General features: G+C 44.6%; 1 protein-coding gene across 1 annotated transcript in view; it reads right to left on the bottom strand.

Moving 5' to 3' along the window:
- IARS2 (isoleucyl-tRNA synthetase 2, mitochondrial) overlaps positions 1 to 18,626 on the bottom strand; it is a 104,453-nt gene that overhangs the window by 75,782 nt on the left and 10,045 nt on the right. Inside the window, exons 5-8 of the mRNA XM_068232918.1 lie at positions 18,557 to 18,606; positions 17,490 to 17,599; positions 7,867 to 7,957; positions 4,109 to 4,224 (exon numbers count right to left, since the gene is read on the bottom strand). Coding sequence (XP_068089019.1) covers positions 4,109 to 4,224; positions 7,867 to 7,957; positions 17,490 to 17,599; positions 18,557 to 18,606 — 367 coding nt within the window. The remainder of the gene's footprint in view (positions 1 to 4,108; positions 4,225 to 7,866; positions 7,958 to 17,489; positions 17,600 to 18,556; positions 18,607 to 18,626) is intronic.

Raw genomic sequence — 18,626 nt, 5'->3', positions numbered from 1 at the left:
AGTGAGAGAGAGATGCAGGGATTGGGCAACTCTGGAATTCAGCTATTAGTTCAGAGCAGGGTGCTGGATGGCTGTGCTGCGGGACCAGAAGAGATGATTTACTTTGACATATGACCTCTTCTCTCTCCAAGTCATGCCGCCCTTCTAATCTTATCTAATTTTTATCGCCCTAGGCCGTGGCCTTTCTGGCCTTTCCAGAAATCCGGCCCTGTGCTCAGCATTACTCCTAAAACACTTACAGTGAATCTTGAAGGTACTACACCATATTGGGCTCTCGGTTTCCATTTTTGTCTTACAAATGCAAATATAAGGGCCCGATACGCCACCAACTGAGAGGAACATGATACCCCAAGGACTGTATACCCTTACACTGCCCCCTATACCCTCCTCACCCCTATGGACTATATGTCCCAGCCCCCTATATTGTCCCTTATATCCTCCACAGCCTTATGGACCTATACCCCAACCCCCTATACCCTTCCGCTCATCCCACAACCACCCCTTTCCAAGCTAATGTTTTGCTTTGGCAATGCTAAAATGTACAGTGGTGTGAAAAACTATTTGCCCCCTTCCTGATTTCTTATTCTTTTGCATGTTTGTCACACTTAAATGTTTCTGCTCATCAAAAAACGTTAACTATTAGTCAAAGATAACAATTGAACACAAAATGCAGTTTTACATGATGGTTTTTATTATTTAGTGAGAAAAAAAAAAACTCAAAACCTACATGGCCCTGTGTGAAAAAGAAATTGCCCCCTGAACCTAATAACTGGTTGGGCCACCCTTAGCAGCAATAACTGCAATCAAGCGTTTGCGATAACTTGCAACGAGTCTTTTACAGCGCTCTGGAGGAATTTTGGCCCACTCATCTTTGCAGAATTGTTGTAATTCAGCTTTATTTGAGGGTTTTCTAGCATGAACCGCCTTTTTAAGGTCATGCCACAACATCTCAATAGGATTCAGGTCAGGACTTTGACTAGGCCACTCCAAAGTCTTCATTTTGTTTTTCTTCAGCCATTCAGAGGTGTATTTGCTGGTGTTTTCTGGGTCATTGTCCTGCTGCAGCACCCAAGATCGCTTCAGCTTGAGTTGACGAACAGATGGCCAGACATTCTCCTTCAGAATTTTTTGGTAGACAGTAAAATTCATGGTTCCATCTATCACAGCAAGCCTTCCAGGTCCTGAAGCAGCAAAACAACCCCAGACCATCACACTACCACCACCATATTTTACTGTTGGTATGATGTTCTTTTGCTGAAATGCTGTGTTACTTCTACGCCAGATGTAACGGGACACGCACCTTCCAAAAAGTTCATCTTTTGTCTCGTCGGTCCACAAGGTATTTTACCAAAAGTCTTGGCAATCATTGAGATTTTTTTTTAGCAAAATTGAGACGAGCCTTAATGTTCTTTTTGCTTAAAAGTGGTTTGCGCCTTGGATATCTGCCTTGCAGGCCATTTTTGCCCAGTCTCTTTCTTATGGTGGAGTCGTGAACACTGACCTTAATTGAGGCAAGTGAGGCCTGCAGTTCTATAGATGTTGTCCTGGGGTCTTTTGTGGCCTCTCGGATGAGTTTTCTCTGTGCTCTTGGGGTAATTTTGGTTGGCCGGCCACTCCTGGGAAGGTTCATCACTGTTCCATGTTTTTGCCATTTGTGGATAATAGCTCTCACTGTGGTTCTCTGGAGTCCCAACGCTTTAGAAATGGCTTTATAACCTCTACCAGACTGATAGATCTCAATTACAGTACTTTTGTTCTCATTTGTTACTGAATTTCTTTGGATCTTGGCATGATGTCTAGCATTTGAGGTGCTTTTGGTCTACTTCTCTGTGTCAGATAGCTCCTATTTAAGTGATTTCTTGATTGAAACAGGTGTGGCGGTAGAATCAGAATCAAGTTTAATGGCCAAGTACAGGGGTTTGTACCTGGAATTGTTGTTGGCACAGACAGGCTCGAGTAGTACACAAGACAATTTTACAGATATACAGTACCGTAGACACAAGACAATTAATACGGATATCGTAGACAAGTATCGTGGACAAGCAGATATACAATAAGTAGTACAGGAGGGCAGTAGAGTAGTTAAGTAGCTCTGGACTAGTTGGGGTGGTGTAACATGGGTGGGCTACTACCCGGATATAAGCGCTGGAGCAAGGGAGTGTGATTGGGAGGGTGCGTTGAGGAGATCAACGGCTTGGGGAAAGAAATTGTTTCTGTGTCTGGTGGTCCTGGTGGGAAGGGACCTGTAGCGGCGGCCTAAGGGGAGGAGACTGAAATAGCCGTTGCCAGGGTGGGTGGGGTCTCCTGCTATCCTCGCGGCCCTTGAGCGCAGTCTGGAGGAGTAGAGAAGGTTGAGTGGTGGGAGGGAAGTACCAATGATCCTTTCTGCAGACTTTATGACTCTTTGTAGTTTATACTTATCTCTCGCAGAGGCCCCTGCATACCACACGATGATGGAAGAGCCAAGTATTGACTCAATGGCAGCAGAGTAGAAGCAGGTCATAATGTCTTGCGACATTCCAAACTTTTTCAGTTGTTGTAGAAAAAACAGGCGTTGTTGCGCTTTCTTCTGGATCATTGTGGCGTTTTCCTCCCACCTTAGGTTGCTGGATATGGTGGTGCCTAGGAAACGCGCATGCGGGACCTTGGCAACCTCAGTGCCTTCGATGTGGACTGGGGGAAGTTCGGGACGGCCTTTTCTGAAATCAATGATCAGTTCTGCGGTTTTAGCTGTGTTCAGTACAAGCTTGTTAGCCTTGCACCAGTTGCAGATCTTCGCAATCTGTTGGCGATAGGCTCGTTCATCGCTCTCTTCTATAAGACCAAGGATGGTAGTGTCATCTGCAAACTTGACGACCTGGACTGAGTTGCTTGTTGAGTTGCAGAAGTTTGTGTACAGCGAGAACAGCATTGGGGACAGGACACAGCCCTGGGGGCACCCGTGTTGGTGACTCGCATCTGCGAGGAGAAGGTGCCCAGCTTGACTGTCTGAGTCCTGTTTGTGAGAAAGTCCTTCAGCCAGCTACAGAGGCTGGGATGCACATTGAGGAGAAATAGCCTGTCGAAGAGGATGTCGGGGCTGATGGTATTGAAGGCGGAGCTGAAGTCCAAGAGGAGGATCCTGGCATAGGTGTTTGGTGTGTCCAGGTGGCTCAGAACGTGCTCGAGGCTGATATTGATGGCATCCTCCACGGACCTGTTGGCCCTGTAGGCAAACTGGTAAGGATCCATCAAATACTTGGTGGTGTGTTTCAGGTGGGAGAGGACCAGCCTCGAAGACCTTCATGATGTTTGATGTCAGTGCGACAGGTCTGAAGTTGTTTAGGTCAGTGGCACCTGGTTTCTTTGGGATGGGGATGATTGTGGAGATTTTTAGGCAAGAGGGAACCCTGTGTTCCTTTAGGGATTGTGAGAACAGGGAAGTGAGGACTGGGGCCAGTTGTTCAGCACAGGTTTTTAGGCAGAGGTTTGACACACCATCCGGGGATTGAGTAGTTTAAGGTGTCTAAGAACCTCGGCCTCTGAGACCATCAGTGCGGCTGGGGGGCCTGGGCTAGTATGGGCCTTGGAGGTCGTGACCGGTGGCACCTGGTCATAGGGTACATCTTCTTCTTGGTTGTCTTAAAACCTACAGTAGAACCTATTTAGATCATCTGCTAGCTTAGCACTGGGAGTCGTGTGATGATGGGGAGTCTTAAAGTTTGTGGCCACCTGGGGGTGACTACAGAAATTGAACTCAGGTGTGATAAAGTTATTTTTTAACAAGGGGGGCAATCACTTTTTCACACAGGGCCATGTAGATTTGGAGTTTTTTTTTCTCACTAAATAATAAAAACCATCATTTAAAACTGCATTTTGTGTTCAATTATGTTATCTTTGACTAATAGTTAACGGTTTTTGATGAGCAGAAACATTTAAGTGTGACAAACATGCAAAAGAATAAGAAATCAGGAAGGGGGCAAATAGTTTTTCACACCACTGTATTTGGTCCTGCCAATAAAGCTTTTTGGATTTGAATTTGGCAAACAACCATTCAGCTGCTCTCTGCACAAGGCTAGATTTATTTTTATATTATTACAGCTATACTATAATACTGTAGTCAACACACCTTTAAATGTTGAAACGACCTCAAACTTGGTACCCAGGGAAGCAGCTGTGGAGTCGGCGAGATCAGCAGCCACAATATAGAGCTCTCCGGAGGTCTCGCATTTCACCAGGGAATATCTGGAACAATACATATCATACATACAAGTATAAGAGCTTCGCAGGGTCATTCCACTTTCACAGAAAAATAAAATAGTTCTCCAGGACGCATCTATGCATTGTAAAGATTTCAATCAACTTTATTTTCCTTTGTCTGCGTGGACTGGCAGCTCAGACATACCGAGGAAAGTGAAGAATGCCAGAAGTAACTGGCCTCTGTCCCATTAGTCATACGAGGGTAAGCAGGGGAGAAAGCACAGATCACCCAAAATACAGGCATTGATCTAAATCACTCGAATATTTAAAACAGCAGGTATTTGCGATCATTCAGGTTGGAGTGAGTTCTGAGAGGTCTCCCACAATGCATCGCTGCTGAATATGCAAATTATCCTTTGTTGTCCCTGTAAACTAAACACTTCTCCAGATCCGTTGAAATGCAATGAGGGCCGGGCCGAGGCAGAGGCGAGAGAGGCTCCAGCCTCAGGGCGCAGTGTAGGAGGGGGCACACAACTCACTCAGCTATCATTCCCCTATTGTTTTTGAAGCAGAGATAAATAAGAAAAGGGGATACATGGCAGTGACTGCAAGCCAGAAAACTAGAGATTAAGGTGTTTGGGGGGGGGGGGGGGGGGGGTAGGGGGGGTTGGTGGGCCCTGTGATGTCTCTTAGTCTAATAGCAATCAGTGTGTGACAGATGGGGTGGGAGGGATGGGGAGGGACCTCTTAGTGTAATAGCATTCAGTGTGTGACGGATGGGGTGGGAGGGATGGGAGGAGCCTCTTAGTGTACTAGCAATCAGTGTGTGACAGCTGGGGTGGGAGGGATGGAGGGGCGCACTTTGGTGTCTCGGGTGCTGGAGGACCTTGTCCCGGCCCTGAATGCAATGATGTGTCAGCTTGTTATTATACAGAGCCACAATAATCCAACGTGAATTCAGACTGTTTCATAGAATAGGGGCTTTATAGGGAGGCTGTTAGGCTACTGGGAATTACAAAATGCTAGAACAATCACTAGCGTTTGGCAAAGAGATGAAAATGATTTTGGAGTGATGGCGTTTTGTGATTCTTTAACATTGAAATGCATTCGCTCCAAAAATGCTGCGTGCACCATGTTTGAGCTTCCAGCAAAACACTAATCAGTGGGGATCGCTACAGTGTGAACACTACCATTGATTTGCATTGCCATCAAGCTTTTTCAAGTGCTAGTGATTTCCTGACAAGCTGAACTCGCCAGTAAAACGCTCCAGTGTGAATGAGGCCTTACAATACAACTGATCAACCGCAACCCACTTTTTAAGATTAAAGAGAACCTGAAGCCAAAGGGATAGGGAGGCTGCCTGGCTGCTGTCCTGCTGATCCTCTGCCTCTAATACTTTTAGCCATAGACCCTGAACAAGCATGCAGCTGATCAGAAGTTTCTGACATTATTGTCAGATCTGACAACATTAGCTGCATGCTTGTTTCTGGTGTGATTCAGACACTACTGCAGCCAAATAGATCACCAGGGCTGCCAGGCAACTGGTATTGTTTAACTACTTGCCGACCGGCTAACGCCAATGGGCGTGGCTGCGGCGGCAGCCCCAGGACCGCCTAATGCCGATTGGTGTCAAGTCCAGGGGCCCTGTTTTGCAGGAGAACACGCGCAGTATCCGCGCGCATCTCGAGTCTCCGAGCGACTGTTAGATGGCGAAACCGCCGTCTTCACACATAGTGCAGCGCTGCGATCAGCAGCAGCGCTGTACTGGGGTCAGCCGTGTGACACGGCTGTCCCCCTGGAAAATAAGAAAGCGATCGGCTCTCATAGGCTGAAGTCTATGACAGCCGATCGCATGATCGGCTGGCTGCAGGGAGGGGAATAAGAAAAAAAATAAATGTAAATTTTTGTTTAAAAAAACAGTCAAATATTTTTTAAAAAAAAAAACACCTGGGGGAGATCAGAACCCCACCAACAGAGAGCTCTGTTGCTGGGGGGAAAAGGAGGGGGGGGGGGGAATCACTTGTGTGCTGTGTTGTGCGGCTCTGCAGCATGGCCTTAAAGCTGCAGTGGCCAGTGTAGTTAAAATTGGCCTGGTCTTTAGGGGGGTTTACCACTGTGGTCCTCGAGTTATTAAAAAGAAATAAATTTAACAGCCTCCATATCCCTCTAGTTACAGTTGTCCTTTAACCACCTTAGCGGTATGGACGAGCTCAGCTCGTCCATTACCGCCAGAGGGTGCCGCTCAGGCCCTGCTGGGCCGATTTTGATCAAATCAAGAGCAGCACACGCAGCCGGCACTTTGCCAGCCGCGTGTGCTGCCCGATCGCCGCCGCTCTGCGGCGATCCGCCGCGAGCAGCGGCGAAAGAGGGTCCCCCCAGCCGCCTGAGCCCTGCGCAGCCGGAACAAATAGTTCCGGCCAGCGCTAAGGGCTGGATCGGAGGCGGCAGACGTCAGGACGTCGGCTGACGTCCATGACGTCACTCCGCTCGTCGCTATGGCGACGATCTAAGCAAAACAAGGAAGGCCGCTCATTGCGGCCTTCCTTGTTTATTCTGGGCGCCGGAGGCGATCAGAAGAACGCCTCCGGAGCGCCATCTAGTGGGCTTTCATGCAGCCAACTTTCAGTTGGCTGCATGAAATAGTTTTTTTTTTATTTAAAAAAAACCCTCATGCAGCTGCCCTGGCGATCTTAATAGAACGCCAGGGTGGTTAAAGGACCACTACAGTAAAATAAGTAAGCAGTTAAAATCTGACAAAACCGACAGGTTTTGGACTAGTCCGTCTCCTCATGGGGGATTCTCAGGGTTTTCTTTGTTTTCAAAAGCATTTCCTGAATGGGTGTTACTAAGTCTAAATGCCGTATCTAAAGGCTGATATCTAACTATTTTGGAAGTTCAGGAAATGCATTTGAAAACAAAGAAACACCTAAGAATCTCCAATGAGGAGATGGACTAGTTCAAAACCTGTCGGTTCTGACAGATTTTAACTCCTTACTTTTTTCACTACAGTGGTCCTGTAGGTAAACATTGACTCCCCTGCTAATATACAACTGTAATGCAGGGGTTCTGAGAGATCTGGAAATTATTTACAGTACACCTGCAAGAAAAAGTGCCCCCGTGGGGAAATCACCTCAGGAGGGGGAAGCCTCAGGATTCTAATGAGGCTTCCCTGTCCTCTGTAGCCTCAGGGATCAAGTGCTAGCTCCCCTGAAATTTCCCCTGACATGCGCTGTCAAGAACTGCGCAGGCACGGCAATATTTACCTTCAGGGCTCCAGCGCAGGCGCAGTAGCGGCTTTCCGATGGGCTTTGGCGGAAATAGCCGAGCTCGATCTCATCCGCTCTACTGAGCATGTGCGAGTCATCTGAGCAGTAGAGCGGAGCCAATCAGGTGCAGCTATTTCCACCTGAACCAAATGGAAGGCCGTTACTGCGCTGCATCTGCGGTAGGTAAATATTTACCTCCTCAGGGGCTTCATGTGCAGCAATGGAGGGATGCAGAAGGACGAGGGGAGCCTCATTAGGGCCCTCCTGAGGTAAGTACCCCCCAGTGGCTGTGTTTTCATTACAGGTTTACTTTAAAGGCTCCCTCCGGGGGAAAAGGGTTGAGAGTGGCTGATGTCAGTGAAGTACATACAGCAGATGATTTTCCCAGGCATTAGAGTAGCAGGGAACAATGGAGACTTACGTGGAGTCTGGCATATAACACACAGCCTGATTAGCAGGGATGGTCCATGGTTGTGTTGTCCATACCAGAGCGCTGACTTTCGAGGTGCCATCTGCAGAGAAAAGACCACTTTAGTTTCTGTCTTGTGGTATTTGGAAGTTTAGTACATAAATGAAAACATCCTTATAATAGCTAAAGCAACTTTATTTGAACTTAAAACTCAAAACTGAATGATGTAACGTATAATAATACAATCAGGTTATTACAGTGTATCTATAGAGCACTCACATCTCCCTCAGCACATTACAGCCACTAACCAACACTACACAGATTCGTTGTTGGATTAAAAAGCCTGAAGAGGCAAAGAACTTCAAAATTTTCAGCCTTATTTCTTGTATATTATAAGTTCCTATACCTGTTTTAATGTGGTCTGGATTACTGCAGCCTTTTCTAGTTGCACTGTCTCTGTAATATATCTAATCTTCTTTTCTTTGTCAAGCTTTGTCGACCCAGAGAGGAAGGAGCTGCCTCTGCTGTAATGAATATAAGTTATGTACGCCTCCTGCAGGCTCTGTGTGCTTTGTTTACTCCTCACTCTCTGCTCTCAGTTTCAGCTTGTCTGTGCTTGGGGGGGGTTGGGGTGGGGTGCGGAGGAGCTGCCTGTCTCAGGAATCCCAGACTGGAGTGCAGATAATTCACTATGTAATAAAACTTGTAGTACACCGTAACATGATATTATATATACACACACATCACTTCCTGGTTAGCGGCCATGATCACGGCAGGAAGCGGTGGAAATGGCAAAGAGGGTCCAGGTGATCACAGTGACTCGATTGGTATATATTGTATTGTACAAAATCGGACAGTACAGATTTTCTTTAACAATTTCAGCCGCCCGTGTGAGACTCACGTCCAGGCGGCTGCTCCGCTGCAGAGGCGCACTTCGGTGCGATCGCCTGCGCGCCCCCGTGCTGTCCCCCGGTAGCCCTGGGATCAGTGAACGGGAACATGGTTCCCATTCACCGATCTAAGTTGCCAGCAGAAAAAAACTACGGTTTCTAATCAGAGACCGCAGTTTTTCTAAAAAACTAATTTCCCCGTCCTTGTGCTTCCGGTAAGCGAGAAGCACAAGGCAAAAAAAAAAAAAACTGAAGGTGGCCATCTTGTGGCCAAATAGTAAAACTACATCTACATACATTTTTCATGCCAATTCACACATATTATAACATTAAAAATTAACTGTTTACTTCCCAACACCAAAAAAAAAATCACCCAAATACATTTTTTTATGAAAGAAAAAATTACAAAAAAAACAAAACAAAAAAAAAAAAAAAAAATAGTTACCTAAGGGTCTGAACTTTTTAAATATGCATGTGAAGGGGGTATACTACAAACATTTTTTAAATTATAAGCTTGTAAATAGTGATGGATGCAAAACTGCAAAAATGCACCTTTATTTCCAAATAAAATATTGGCGCCATACATTGTGATAGGGACATAATTTAAATGGTGTAATAACCGAGACAAACGGGCAAATAAAATACATAGGTTTTAATTATGGTAGCATGTATTATTTTAAAGCTATAACGGCTGAAAACTGAGAAATAATGATTTTTTTTCCATTTTTTCTTAATATTCCTGTTAAAATGCATTTATAAAAAAATAATTCTTAGCAAAATGTACCACCCAAAGAAAGCCTAATTAGTGGCGGAAAATAAAAAGATATAGATCAATAAATTGTGATAAGTAGTGATAAAGTTATTAGCGAATGAATGGGAGGTGAAAATTGCTCTGATGCATAAGGTGAAAAATCCCCACGGGCTGAAATGGTTAAAGCTGTCATTTGGCCTGATTGGTTGCTACCCTAAAGCGCATGATCCACCTACAGATAGAGGTGGGCTACATTTAGTGTGAAGTGTTTGGGAACCTGGTGACACAAAAGTGAGAGCACGTAGACATGAAGGGAACCGATTGTTTAATTGGCCATCCAGCATTGACAGTACTACTCTATGTGGAGATTATTTATATTCACAGGACAATCCGGTTGCAAGCAAGGAGAGTTAATGTAACATTTAAGACCCAGAGCTAAGGTGGTCTGTATCTGGTGAGCATCTAGACTTTGGGGGCTGTGGCCTTACACTGAAGAGTGGCACTATATATCACAGACACCTAGAGTGAGACTTAACTGAACGTTATTACCCTATGTGAAGTTTTTGTGTGCTTTGTTTCAGTCATGCTTGGAGAGCGCAGCAGTAAATATTGAAACATTACAGCCAGTGGTTCACAGCTCAGGACTCACCAACCGCACATCTTTTTCAAATTTCCTCACACAGAATACAGGTGGGTTAAGCACTTATCAAGTTGGGATAAAACAATCATCTAACCCACTTGTGCCGGACCAGCGGGAGCAGACAGAGTAATGTTCACTCTGTTGTGGTCAGGCTGTAGCATGGGGAAGATGCGCTCCCAGATAGGCTATATGTGAAATGCATCAGCCTGCCAGGCATTATCGCAGACTGCACAGTAGTGCACAAGTATGTCTGTTCTCTGCTCTAGTGGGAACAGAGCCTTAAAGGGAACCTAAACTGAGAAGGAGATGTATTTTTTCATTTTAGCCACTTCAGCCTTCAGTCGTTTTCACTTTATGCATCCGAGCAATGTTCACCTCCCATTCATTAGCCTATAACTTTATCGTTACTTATCACAATGAACTGATCTATATCTTGTTTTTTCCACCAATAATTAGGCTTTCTTTGGGTGGTACAATTTGCTAAGAGCCTCTTTACTGTAAATGCATTTTAACAGGAAGAATAAGAAAAAAACGGAAAAAAATCATTATTTATTAGTTTTCAGCCATTATAGTTTTAATTAGTTTTAAAATAATACATGCCTCCATAATTAAAACTCACGTATTGTGTTTGCCCATTTGTCCCGGTTATTACACCGTTTAAATGATGTCCCTATCACAATGTATATCAACAATATTTTATTTGGAAATAAAGGTGCATTTTTTCTGTTTTGCATCCATCACTATTTACAAGCTTAAAATTAAAAAAAAATAAAAAATAGAAATATTTCATCTTTACATTGATATTTAAAAAGTTTAGACCCTTAGGTAAATATTTACATGTTTTTTTTTATTGTATTTTTTTTTTTATATTAAACATTTTATTTGGGCATTTTTGGGAGGGTGGGTTGTAAACAGTAATTTTTTTCTGTAAATATGTGTTGATTTTTATTTTATTTTTTACATTTTAGTTGTAGTTTTACTTTTTGGCAGCCATGAGTTTGTTTACAGGACATCACTCTAAGCGTAACATATATGCTTAGAGTGACGCATGGGGACGCTAGAGCCAGAAAAAGCAAAGCTTCTGAGAGAAGCTGTCGCTTTTTCTGCGGGGGAGAGGAATCAGTGATCGGGCACCATAGCCCGATTCACTGATTGCCTGGCTAACGAACCGCGGGCCAGGAGCGCACATGGCCTCCTGGACGTAGTTAGTACGTTCAGGAGGCGAAAGTAGTTTAAGTAATGCCTGTTGCCTGGCTCTCCTGCTGATCCTTTGTCTCTAATACTTTCAGCCACAGCCCCTCAACAAGCATGCAGATCAGGTGCTCTGACTGAAGTCAGACTGGATTAGCTGCATGGTTGTTTCAGGTGTGTGATTCAACCACTACTGCAGCCAAAGAGATCAGCAGGGCTGCCAGGCAACTGGTATTGTTTAAAAGGAAAAATCCATATGCCCCTCAGTTTAGGTTCCCTTTAATGCTGAAACCCTTGGTCGGGCGATTGTTTTACATTACTTTTTTCAAGGCATGTAAAACGATCTCCTGATAAAGTGTCATCATCAAGAGATTCTAAGATTTCAAGTATATTTACCGATTATCAATGAAGCAAGGTGTTAAAGCGGACCTGAACTCAGAACTTCCTATCTGCTCTAAAAGCAACATAATAACCTTTAAAGAAAAACATTTCTTTGTTACAGCTGATACAAACCCTGCAATACAACTACAGTGTGTCTACTTTCTGCTTTTTTTAATGGAAGCATACATAGGGTTAACATTCTGTGTTTACCAATTAGCTGCTCTGCCTAGACAGCCAGGTGAAACAGCTGAGGGATCAAATTACAGGGGGGGGGGGATTAGGCAGGCTAAACACTCTAAACACATACAGGGTACATTTCTCTGTGTTTTCCTTCTGTCTTGTGCAAGAGCTCAGGTCCATTTTAAGGCCGTTACATGGTCTAGGCCAGGCATGGGCAAACTTGGCCCTCCAGCTGTTGAGGAACTACAAGTCCCACAATGCATTGCAGGAGTCTGACAGCCACAGTCATGACTCATAAAGGCAAATGCATTGTGGGACTTGTAGTTCCTTAACAGCTGGAGGGCCAAGTTTGCCCATGCCTGGTCTAGGGCGAGGTGGCCGAGAATATAGCATGTGTACAGGTGGCCTGATGTATAGCTGAAAGATCCGGATTCCAGGTCATCTCAGCCAAGTGCATTGTACAACTTCTTCCCCTTCCCACTAGATGTCGCTCTGCTGTGTGCTGCACAGTTGTCCTTCCTCACCCCTCCACAGCACAAGAATGTGTCAAGAACTAGCAGCCAAGGAATATACTGTAGTTCAGATCTCTGTGCTTGTGTGCACACCTTTAGAGACTTTGGTTGCAGCCAGCACCTTCTGTTTATTTCTATTACAGCTCCCCTATGTGGCCAAAGTTTTATAACAGGTCAGAACAGAGACCAAAGCGCTGTTGAGCCCCAATAAAGAGATTTACTAAGGAGGAACATCAGTAAATAAAAAAATTAAAAAAAAAAACACGACAGTGGGAGTCTTCAATTCTACTACATTAAACATGACTTAAAATGGACCTGAACTATTGCACAAGAGACAACACAGAGAAATTCACCATGTGTGTCTATAGAAAATAGCCTGTCCAATTTTGAGCTGTCTGCAGACTCTGCTGAATTCTGAGCTAATATGTAAACATGGGAGGTTAACCCTTTCTGTGCTCCCAGCACACCAGGAAGTAACCACTCTGCAGAATCTCAGTAGGAGTTCGATAAGCTGTAACAAATAAATGCTTTTTATTTAAAAAGTTTTTATGCTGTTGCTCAACTTTTAGAGCAGAGAGGAAGTTCTGAGTTCAGGTCCGCTATAACTGCTCTCTCTCTCTCATATACAGACTGCTCCAGAGCTGTACTTTCTTAGACTAGAAAAACACGTTGCTTTTTCCAGACTTTTTTTGGCCACATAAATCATGTTGATTTAATCTGCTGGACATCTATTGCCCCAACATATCCGATCAATTCACTTGCAATCAATGCTGTTCAGGGCATACTGAACATTCTCACTGCGATGCTGGCAGAGCAGGAGTGTGGAGGGGTCGATGGCCACAGTGTTGCACGGCCTCGAGCAATACAAGGCTTGTGATTTGATCAATACCACAAAACATGATCAAGACCCCAAACATCAATACTGCCAACACACTTACAGTATTGGGTACTTCCTTACCCGTTCCAATCAGCAATTGCCCATAGTGTATGCAAACACACACTGCTGGGCTTCTGTATAGACTGGGGCTCTCCATTTTGTACCAAGCCTGGTACACACCTTCAATCATGATTGGCCAATCACTGACCAATTTCACCACCTCCATGTCCAATGAGGGTTTACCTACACAATCTGCTCATAGTATTCAATACCTGTTGACCCTCCTACTACATGGAGGTGGTACAATTGGTCAATGATTGGCCAATCATGATTGAAAATGTGTACAAAGCTTCAGCGAACCAACTAACATTTTTAGGTCTGACTGTATGGTCATTGAGGTTTGAGGGTAAATACCACTTATAGTTATAGTCAAGACAACCAGAAAAAATAAATAAAAAATAAACCACCATCCTGAACCTACACATATCCCAGTTGATCCAGGGGAAGGCAGAAAACCTTACAAGGCCAGGGCCAATTAGCCTTAAAGAAAACCTTAACTGAAAATTAAAAGTCAAAATAAACATACACAAGTCATACTTACCCCCCGTGTAGTCTACTCCTTAATCTCTTTCTCCTTTCCCGCATCCTGTTTGTCCACTGTGATCAAGGGAATTCTCTGTCCTCCATTTTGAAATGGCCATTACCCCATAACAGCTTCCTGGTCAGCACACTGTTAGGCCTGGTGCACACCAAAACCCGCTAGCAGATCCACAAAATGCTAGCAGATTTTGAAACGCTTTTTGTTATTTTTCTGTAGCGTTTCACCTAGCATTTTGCGGTTTTGGGAAGCGTTTTTGGTGTAGTAGATTTCATATATTGTTACAGTAAAGCGGTTACTTAACAGCTTCTGTAACAAAAACGCCTGCAAAACCGCTCTGAACTGCCGTTTTTCAGAGCGGTTTGCGTTTTTCCTATACTTTACATTGGAGGCAGAAACGCCTCCGCAATCCAAAAAATGCCTCACTCCGGAAGTATGCGTTTCAGCAAAATGCCTCCCGCTCTGGTGTGAACCACCCCATTGAGATACTTTGACCAAGCGTATCCGCAGCCGCAAGCGGCTGCAAAAACGCTGAAAAACCCGCTCGGTGTGCACCAGCCCATAAACTGTAACATCGCCCACTTGAGCCATAGGGAAACATAGACATTACTTGGCACATCAGTTGTCCTCTCAGCTATAACTAACAGCATCTGATAAATAACTGACAGCAAATGATATATTTCAGTTCTGACAAAATGTTGTCAGAACTGGAAGGGATCATTGTCAGAAGAAAATGGTGCGCTTCTGAAAGGAACTGATGGCAAGGTAACTATGTAATGTACATTTGAAGTTACATCATGTGTTTATTTTAAATAATTTTACTCAGTACAGGTTCCCTTTAAAAAGGGAAAAATTGCTTCCCGACTCCAGATGGCAGTCAGTTGAGTCCCTGGATCAACTCTTCCGGGAATTACCTAAAATTATAGCCGTGGATGCACTACAATGCAGGGAAAGCATCCAAGCCCTCTTTAAATGCAGATATTGAGTTTGCCATAATTACTTCCTGAGGTAAGATATTCCAGATTTTAACCACTCTCACTGTGAAGGACCCCTTTCTAAATAGATGTCAAAAACTTTTTTCCTCCACCCACAAATCAGATCTCCTTGTCTGTCGTACAACCCTAGGGACAAAAACCTCATCTGCCAAGCTTTTGTATTGCCCTCTGATGTACTTATACTGGACGTGTTAACCAGGTCACCTCTCAGTCGCCTTTTTTCAAAGCTAAATAAGCTCAGTTTGCCCAACATTTCTTGGTAAGTGAGATCTTTCATCCCTCTGATTAATTTAGTCTCCCTTCTTTGTACCTGTTCCAGATGAGAAAAGGGAGACCGAGAGCCCAATATAGTGTAGTATGTTGTATAAATAGAGAAAAATGTTAAAAGTAAGTATTATACTTACAAACCTGGGTTGCTCTAAGGCAACCACTGTATACGCAGGTGGGGAGATTAAGCCTGACCCCACTCAGGACTAAGATGTCGCTCTCTGTAGATAGGAAAAGAGGGTATATCACCCTTCCACCAAGGGTGGACAACTTAATATGCAAGGATACAGAGGCGCCAGTAGGATAAAACAAGATAAAAGGTTTAAAACGGTTTAGGTGGCGGTGGTGGACCGTCCACACACAAACAGACAAAAAATCGCTGTTGATTGTAGAAAAAAAATTCACAATTTATTCACATACTCCTACATAAAAGTGCAACGCGTTTCACGGGCAAACATCCCGCTTCATCAGGCAATAAACGAACGGAGTATCTCACAGCTCTGAGTATATTGATAGCTTGGCACCTCTTGACAGAGGTGCCAAGCTATCAATATACTCAGAGCTGTGAGATACTCCGTTCGTTTATTGCCTGATGAAGCGGGATGTTTGCCCGTGAAACGCGTTGCACTTTTATGTAGGAGTATGTGAATAAATTGTGAATTTTTTTTCTACAATCAACAGCGATTTTTTGTCTGTTTGTGTGTGGACGGTCCACCACCGCCACCTAAACCGTTTTAAACCTTTTATCTTGTTTTATCCTACTGGCGCCTCTGTATCATTGTACCTGTTCCAGAAGGTCAATGTCCTTTCTATAGTGTGGTGCCCAAAACTGTATTCCATACTCCAGATGTGGCCTCACAAGTGATTTATACAGAGGGAGTCGTATACTAGCATCTCGAGATTCAATTTCCCATTTTATTCATCCCAGAAATATATTTGCTTTAGCTACCGTTACTTCGCATTGTATACGATTACCTAACTTGTTATCGACCAGTATTCCTAAGTCCTTCTCCAAGTCAGATGTTCCCAGCTGTATGGCATTTATTTTATATGGTGCTCTACCATTGGTACGTCCAAAGTGCATGACTTTACATTTATCAACATTAAAGAGAATCTGTACTCTAATATTCTTACACTAAAAAGCATACCATTCTATTCCTTATTTTCTCCTGGGCCCCTCTGTGCTGTTTCTGCCACTCCCTGCTGCAATCCTGGCTTGTAATTAACAGTTTTAGGCAGTGTTCACAAACAAACTAACCAGCTTGTGATAGGCTCACATAAACAGAGTGTGTGAGTCATACAGAGACTGCAGGGGGCGTGTATAGCTTCTATCCAATCACAAGCAGCCCTGCACATTCCACACATTCAAGCCTTAAGGTGGTCATACACTGGCCCGATTCCCGGCCGTTTCGACAGCAGATTCGATCCTGGGATCGAATCTGCTGCCAATCGTTCGCGGTAAACGCCGCCGACGATCCGATTTCCTCCCGAAATCGGATCGGTCCGTCGATCGCGCCGTGCGGGAAATTACCCTCGATCGCCCGCGGGTAAAGTGCGCGTCGCTAGCGGCGGCCGATCCGATGAAAAATACATTACCTGATGCGGGCTCCCGGGCGTCTTCTCCGCGCTGCACCCGCTCCATCCCGGCGCTTCCTGGGTCACTGCAGTGACCCAGGAAGTTCAAATAGAGGGCGCTCTATTTGAACTTCCTGGTCACGGAGTGACACAGGAAGCGCCGAGATGGAGCAAGAACAGAGCGGTGCAGCGTGGAGAAGATGCCCGGGAGCCAGCCTCAGGTAATGTATGCGCGGGGGGAGGACAGGCGGCAGGAGCAGCTGAACAGATTGTGATCGGTTTCAGGCTGAAATCGATTCACAATCTGTTTGCAGTAAAGGCAGCCATACGATCCCTATCTGATCAGATTCGATCAGATAGGGAGCTGTCAGCTGGTCGATCTGATGGCACATCGACCAGTGTATGGCTGCCTTTAGCCCGACAGACACGACAGAGGAAAGGAAATAAGATTTATTACAGAGACAGTGCAATTAGGAAAGGCTGCAGTAAGCCAGAGCACATTAGAACAGGCATAGGAACTTATAGGATAGAAGAAATAAGGCCGAAAAATTTGTTACAGAGTCTCTTTAAATTTCATCTGCCACGTGCCTGCCAATATGGCCATGTTGTCAAGGTCCTGTTGTAATATGTCACTATCGGTCAGAGCAAACAATGCCTGCAAAGTTTGTAATCCATATAGATTTGTTTTTAGTTTGGCATTTTATGTCATTTTTTTTATCAATAAAGTATCCATCTTGCAATTAAACGTCATGCCTAGAAGCTTGAAATGTATACTTACCTATAACTGAGGCCAGCTTGGGAGGAACTTTCTGGATAGGAAATTTGGCAAAAACAGTTCGGTTGACATGTCGCTGGTTATATTCTAGCTCTGCCTCTGCCAGTGCAGTTCTAAAGAGGGGAGAAATGGGGAAAAAATGTTAATCAAGTAGTAGTGGTGGGTGGTTGGCTACATGCATGAATGAAGCCAAATCAAAGTGATGTATATTCATTGCTCCAGCTCCACTGAGACAAATTAAAGCTTACACTACACCTACAGATCCAGCACACCACAGGTAGATTAATGTGCAGCTTCTGAGGTGAAGAACTCCCTCTAGTGGTCAGACACAGCTCTGCACCAGTTTCTATTTGTTCAAGGATATTACAGAGCGAGCACGCAAATCCAGCACAGGAGATTTGGGCGCAGCCGGCGCCCCCATAGGCCGTAATAGGAATTACGGCTATAGTGGCACACAGTGAGTAACTTCGGCACCGTCAGCAGACGGAGCTGAAGTTGCTTTTAAAACACTGTAATTCGGCCACTTACATCATTCCCCACCATCCACGTGGATTTGGAGGGGGAATAGTAATTAACGCCGCCTGGACTTGTGCAGGAGGTAAGCCGTATATCGGCTGTATCCCTTGCCGAAGTCTCCCGGCGGCGATTTCACTCGTATGCATTACAGAGGTATCTGTAGACTGGCAGGGGTCACACTTGCCAAAAACCGTGAGTTTTTTGCAAAATGACAACGCACATAATGCTTCTCAACACACGATCGCAGCACGGTGGGAGCAACGTGCGGTTTCCCGCAGTGGTAAAAAAAAGCCGCCAATAATACTGGCACTGCTGCTTTTTCACACATTGTGTGCGATTCGTGATTGCTGACAGTCAGCTCCTCTCAGTGAAGCCAAATTGATGAGTTCAGCGACACATGTCGGTGTGCGTCAGGCAGCATGCCCACCAGAAAGCGCAGCGAGAGCACCGTCTCATATGCTCACTTACACGCTGCGCATCAGTACCTTCCCACAACGGATGCATTTATTTGTGTGTGCAACACAGGACATAAACTAGAGATTAAATATACTTACTTTGTGGAAGGAGACCAAAATACCGGCCTGTAGTCCTGATAGACGAAACCCTGTGAAAGGGGAAAAAAAA

This window comes from Hyperolius riggenbachi, chromosome 4 (assembly GCF_040937935.1).
Source record: "Hyperolius riggenbachi isolate aHypRig1 chromosome 4, aHypRig1.pri, whole genome shotgun sequence".
Classification (NCBI taxonomy): domain Eukaryota; kingdom Metazoa; phylum Chordata; class Amphibia; order Anura; family Hyperoliidae; genus Hyperolius; species Hyperolius riggenbachi.
The sequence above is the reverse complement of the archived record's forward strand: the minus strand, read 5'-3'. Positions and strand labels throughout refer to the sequence as shown.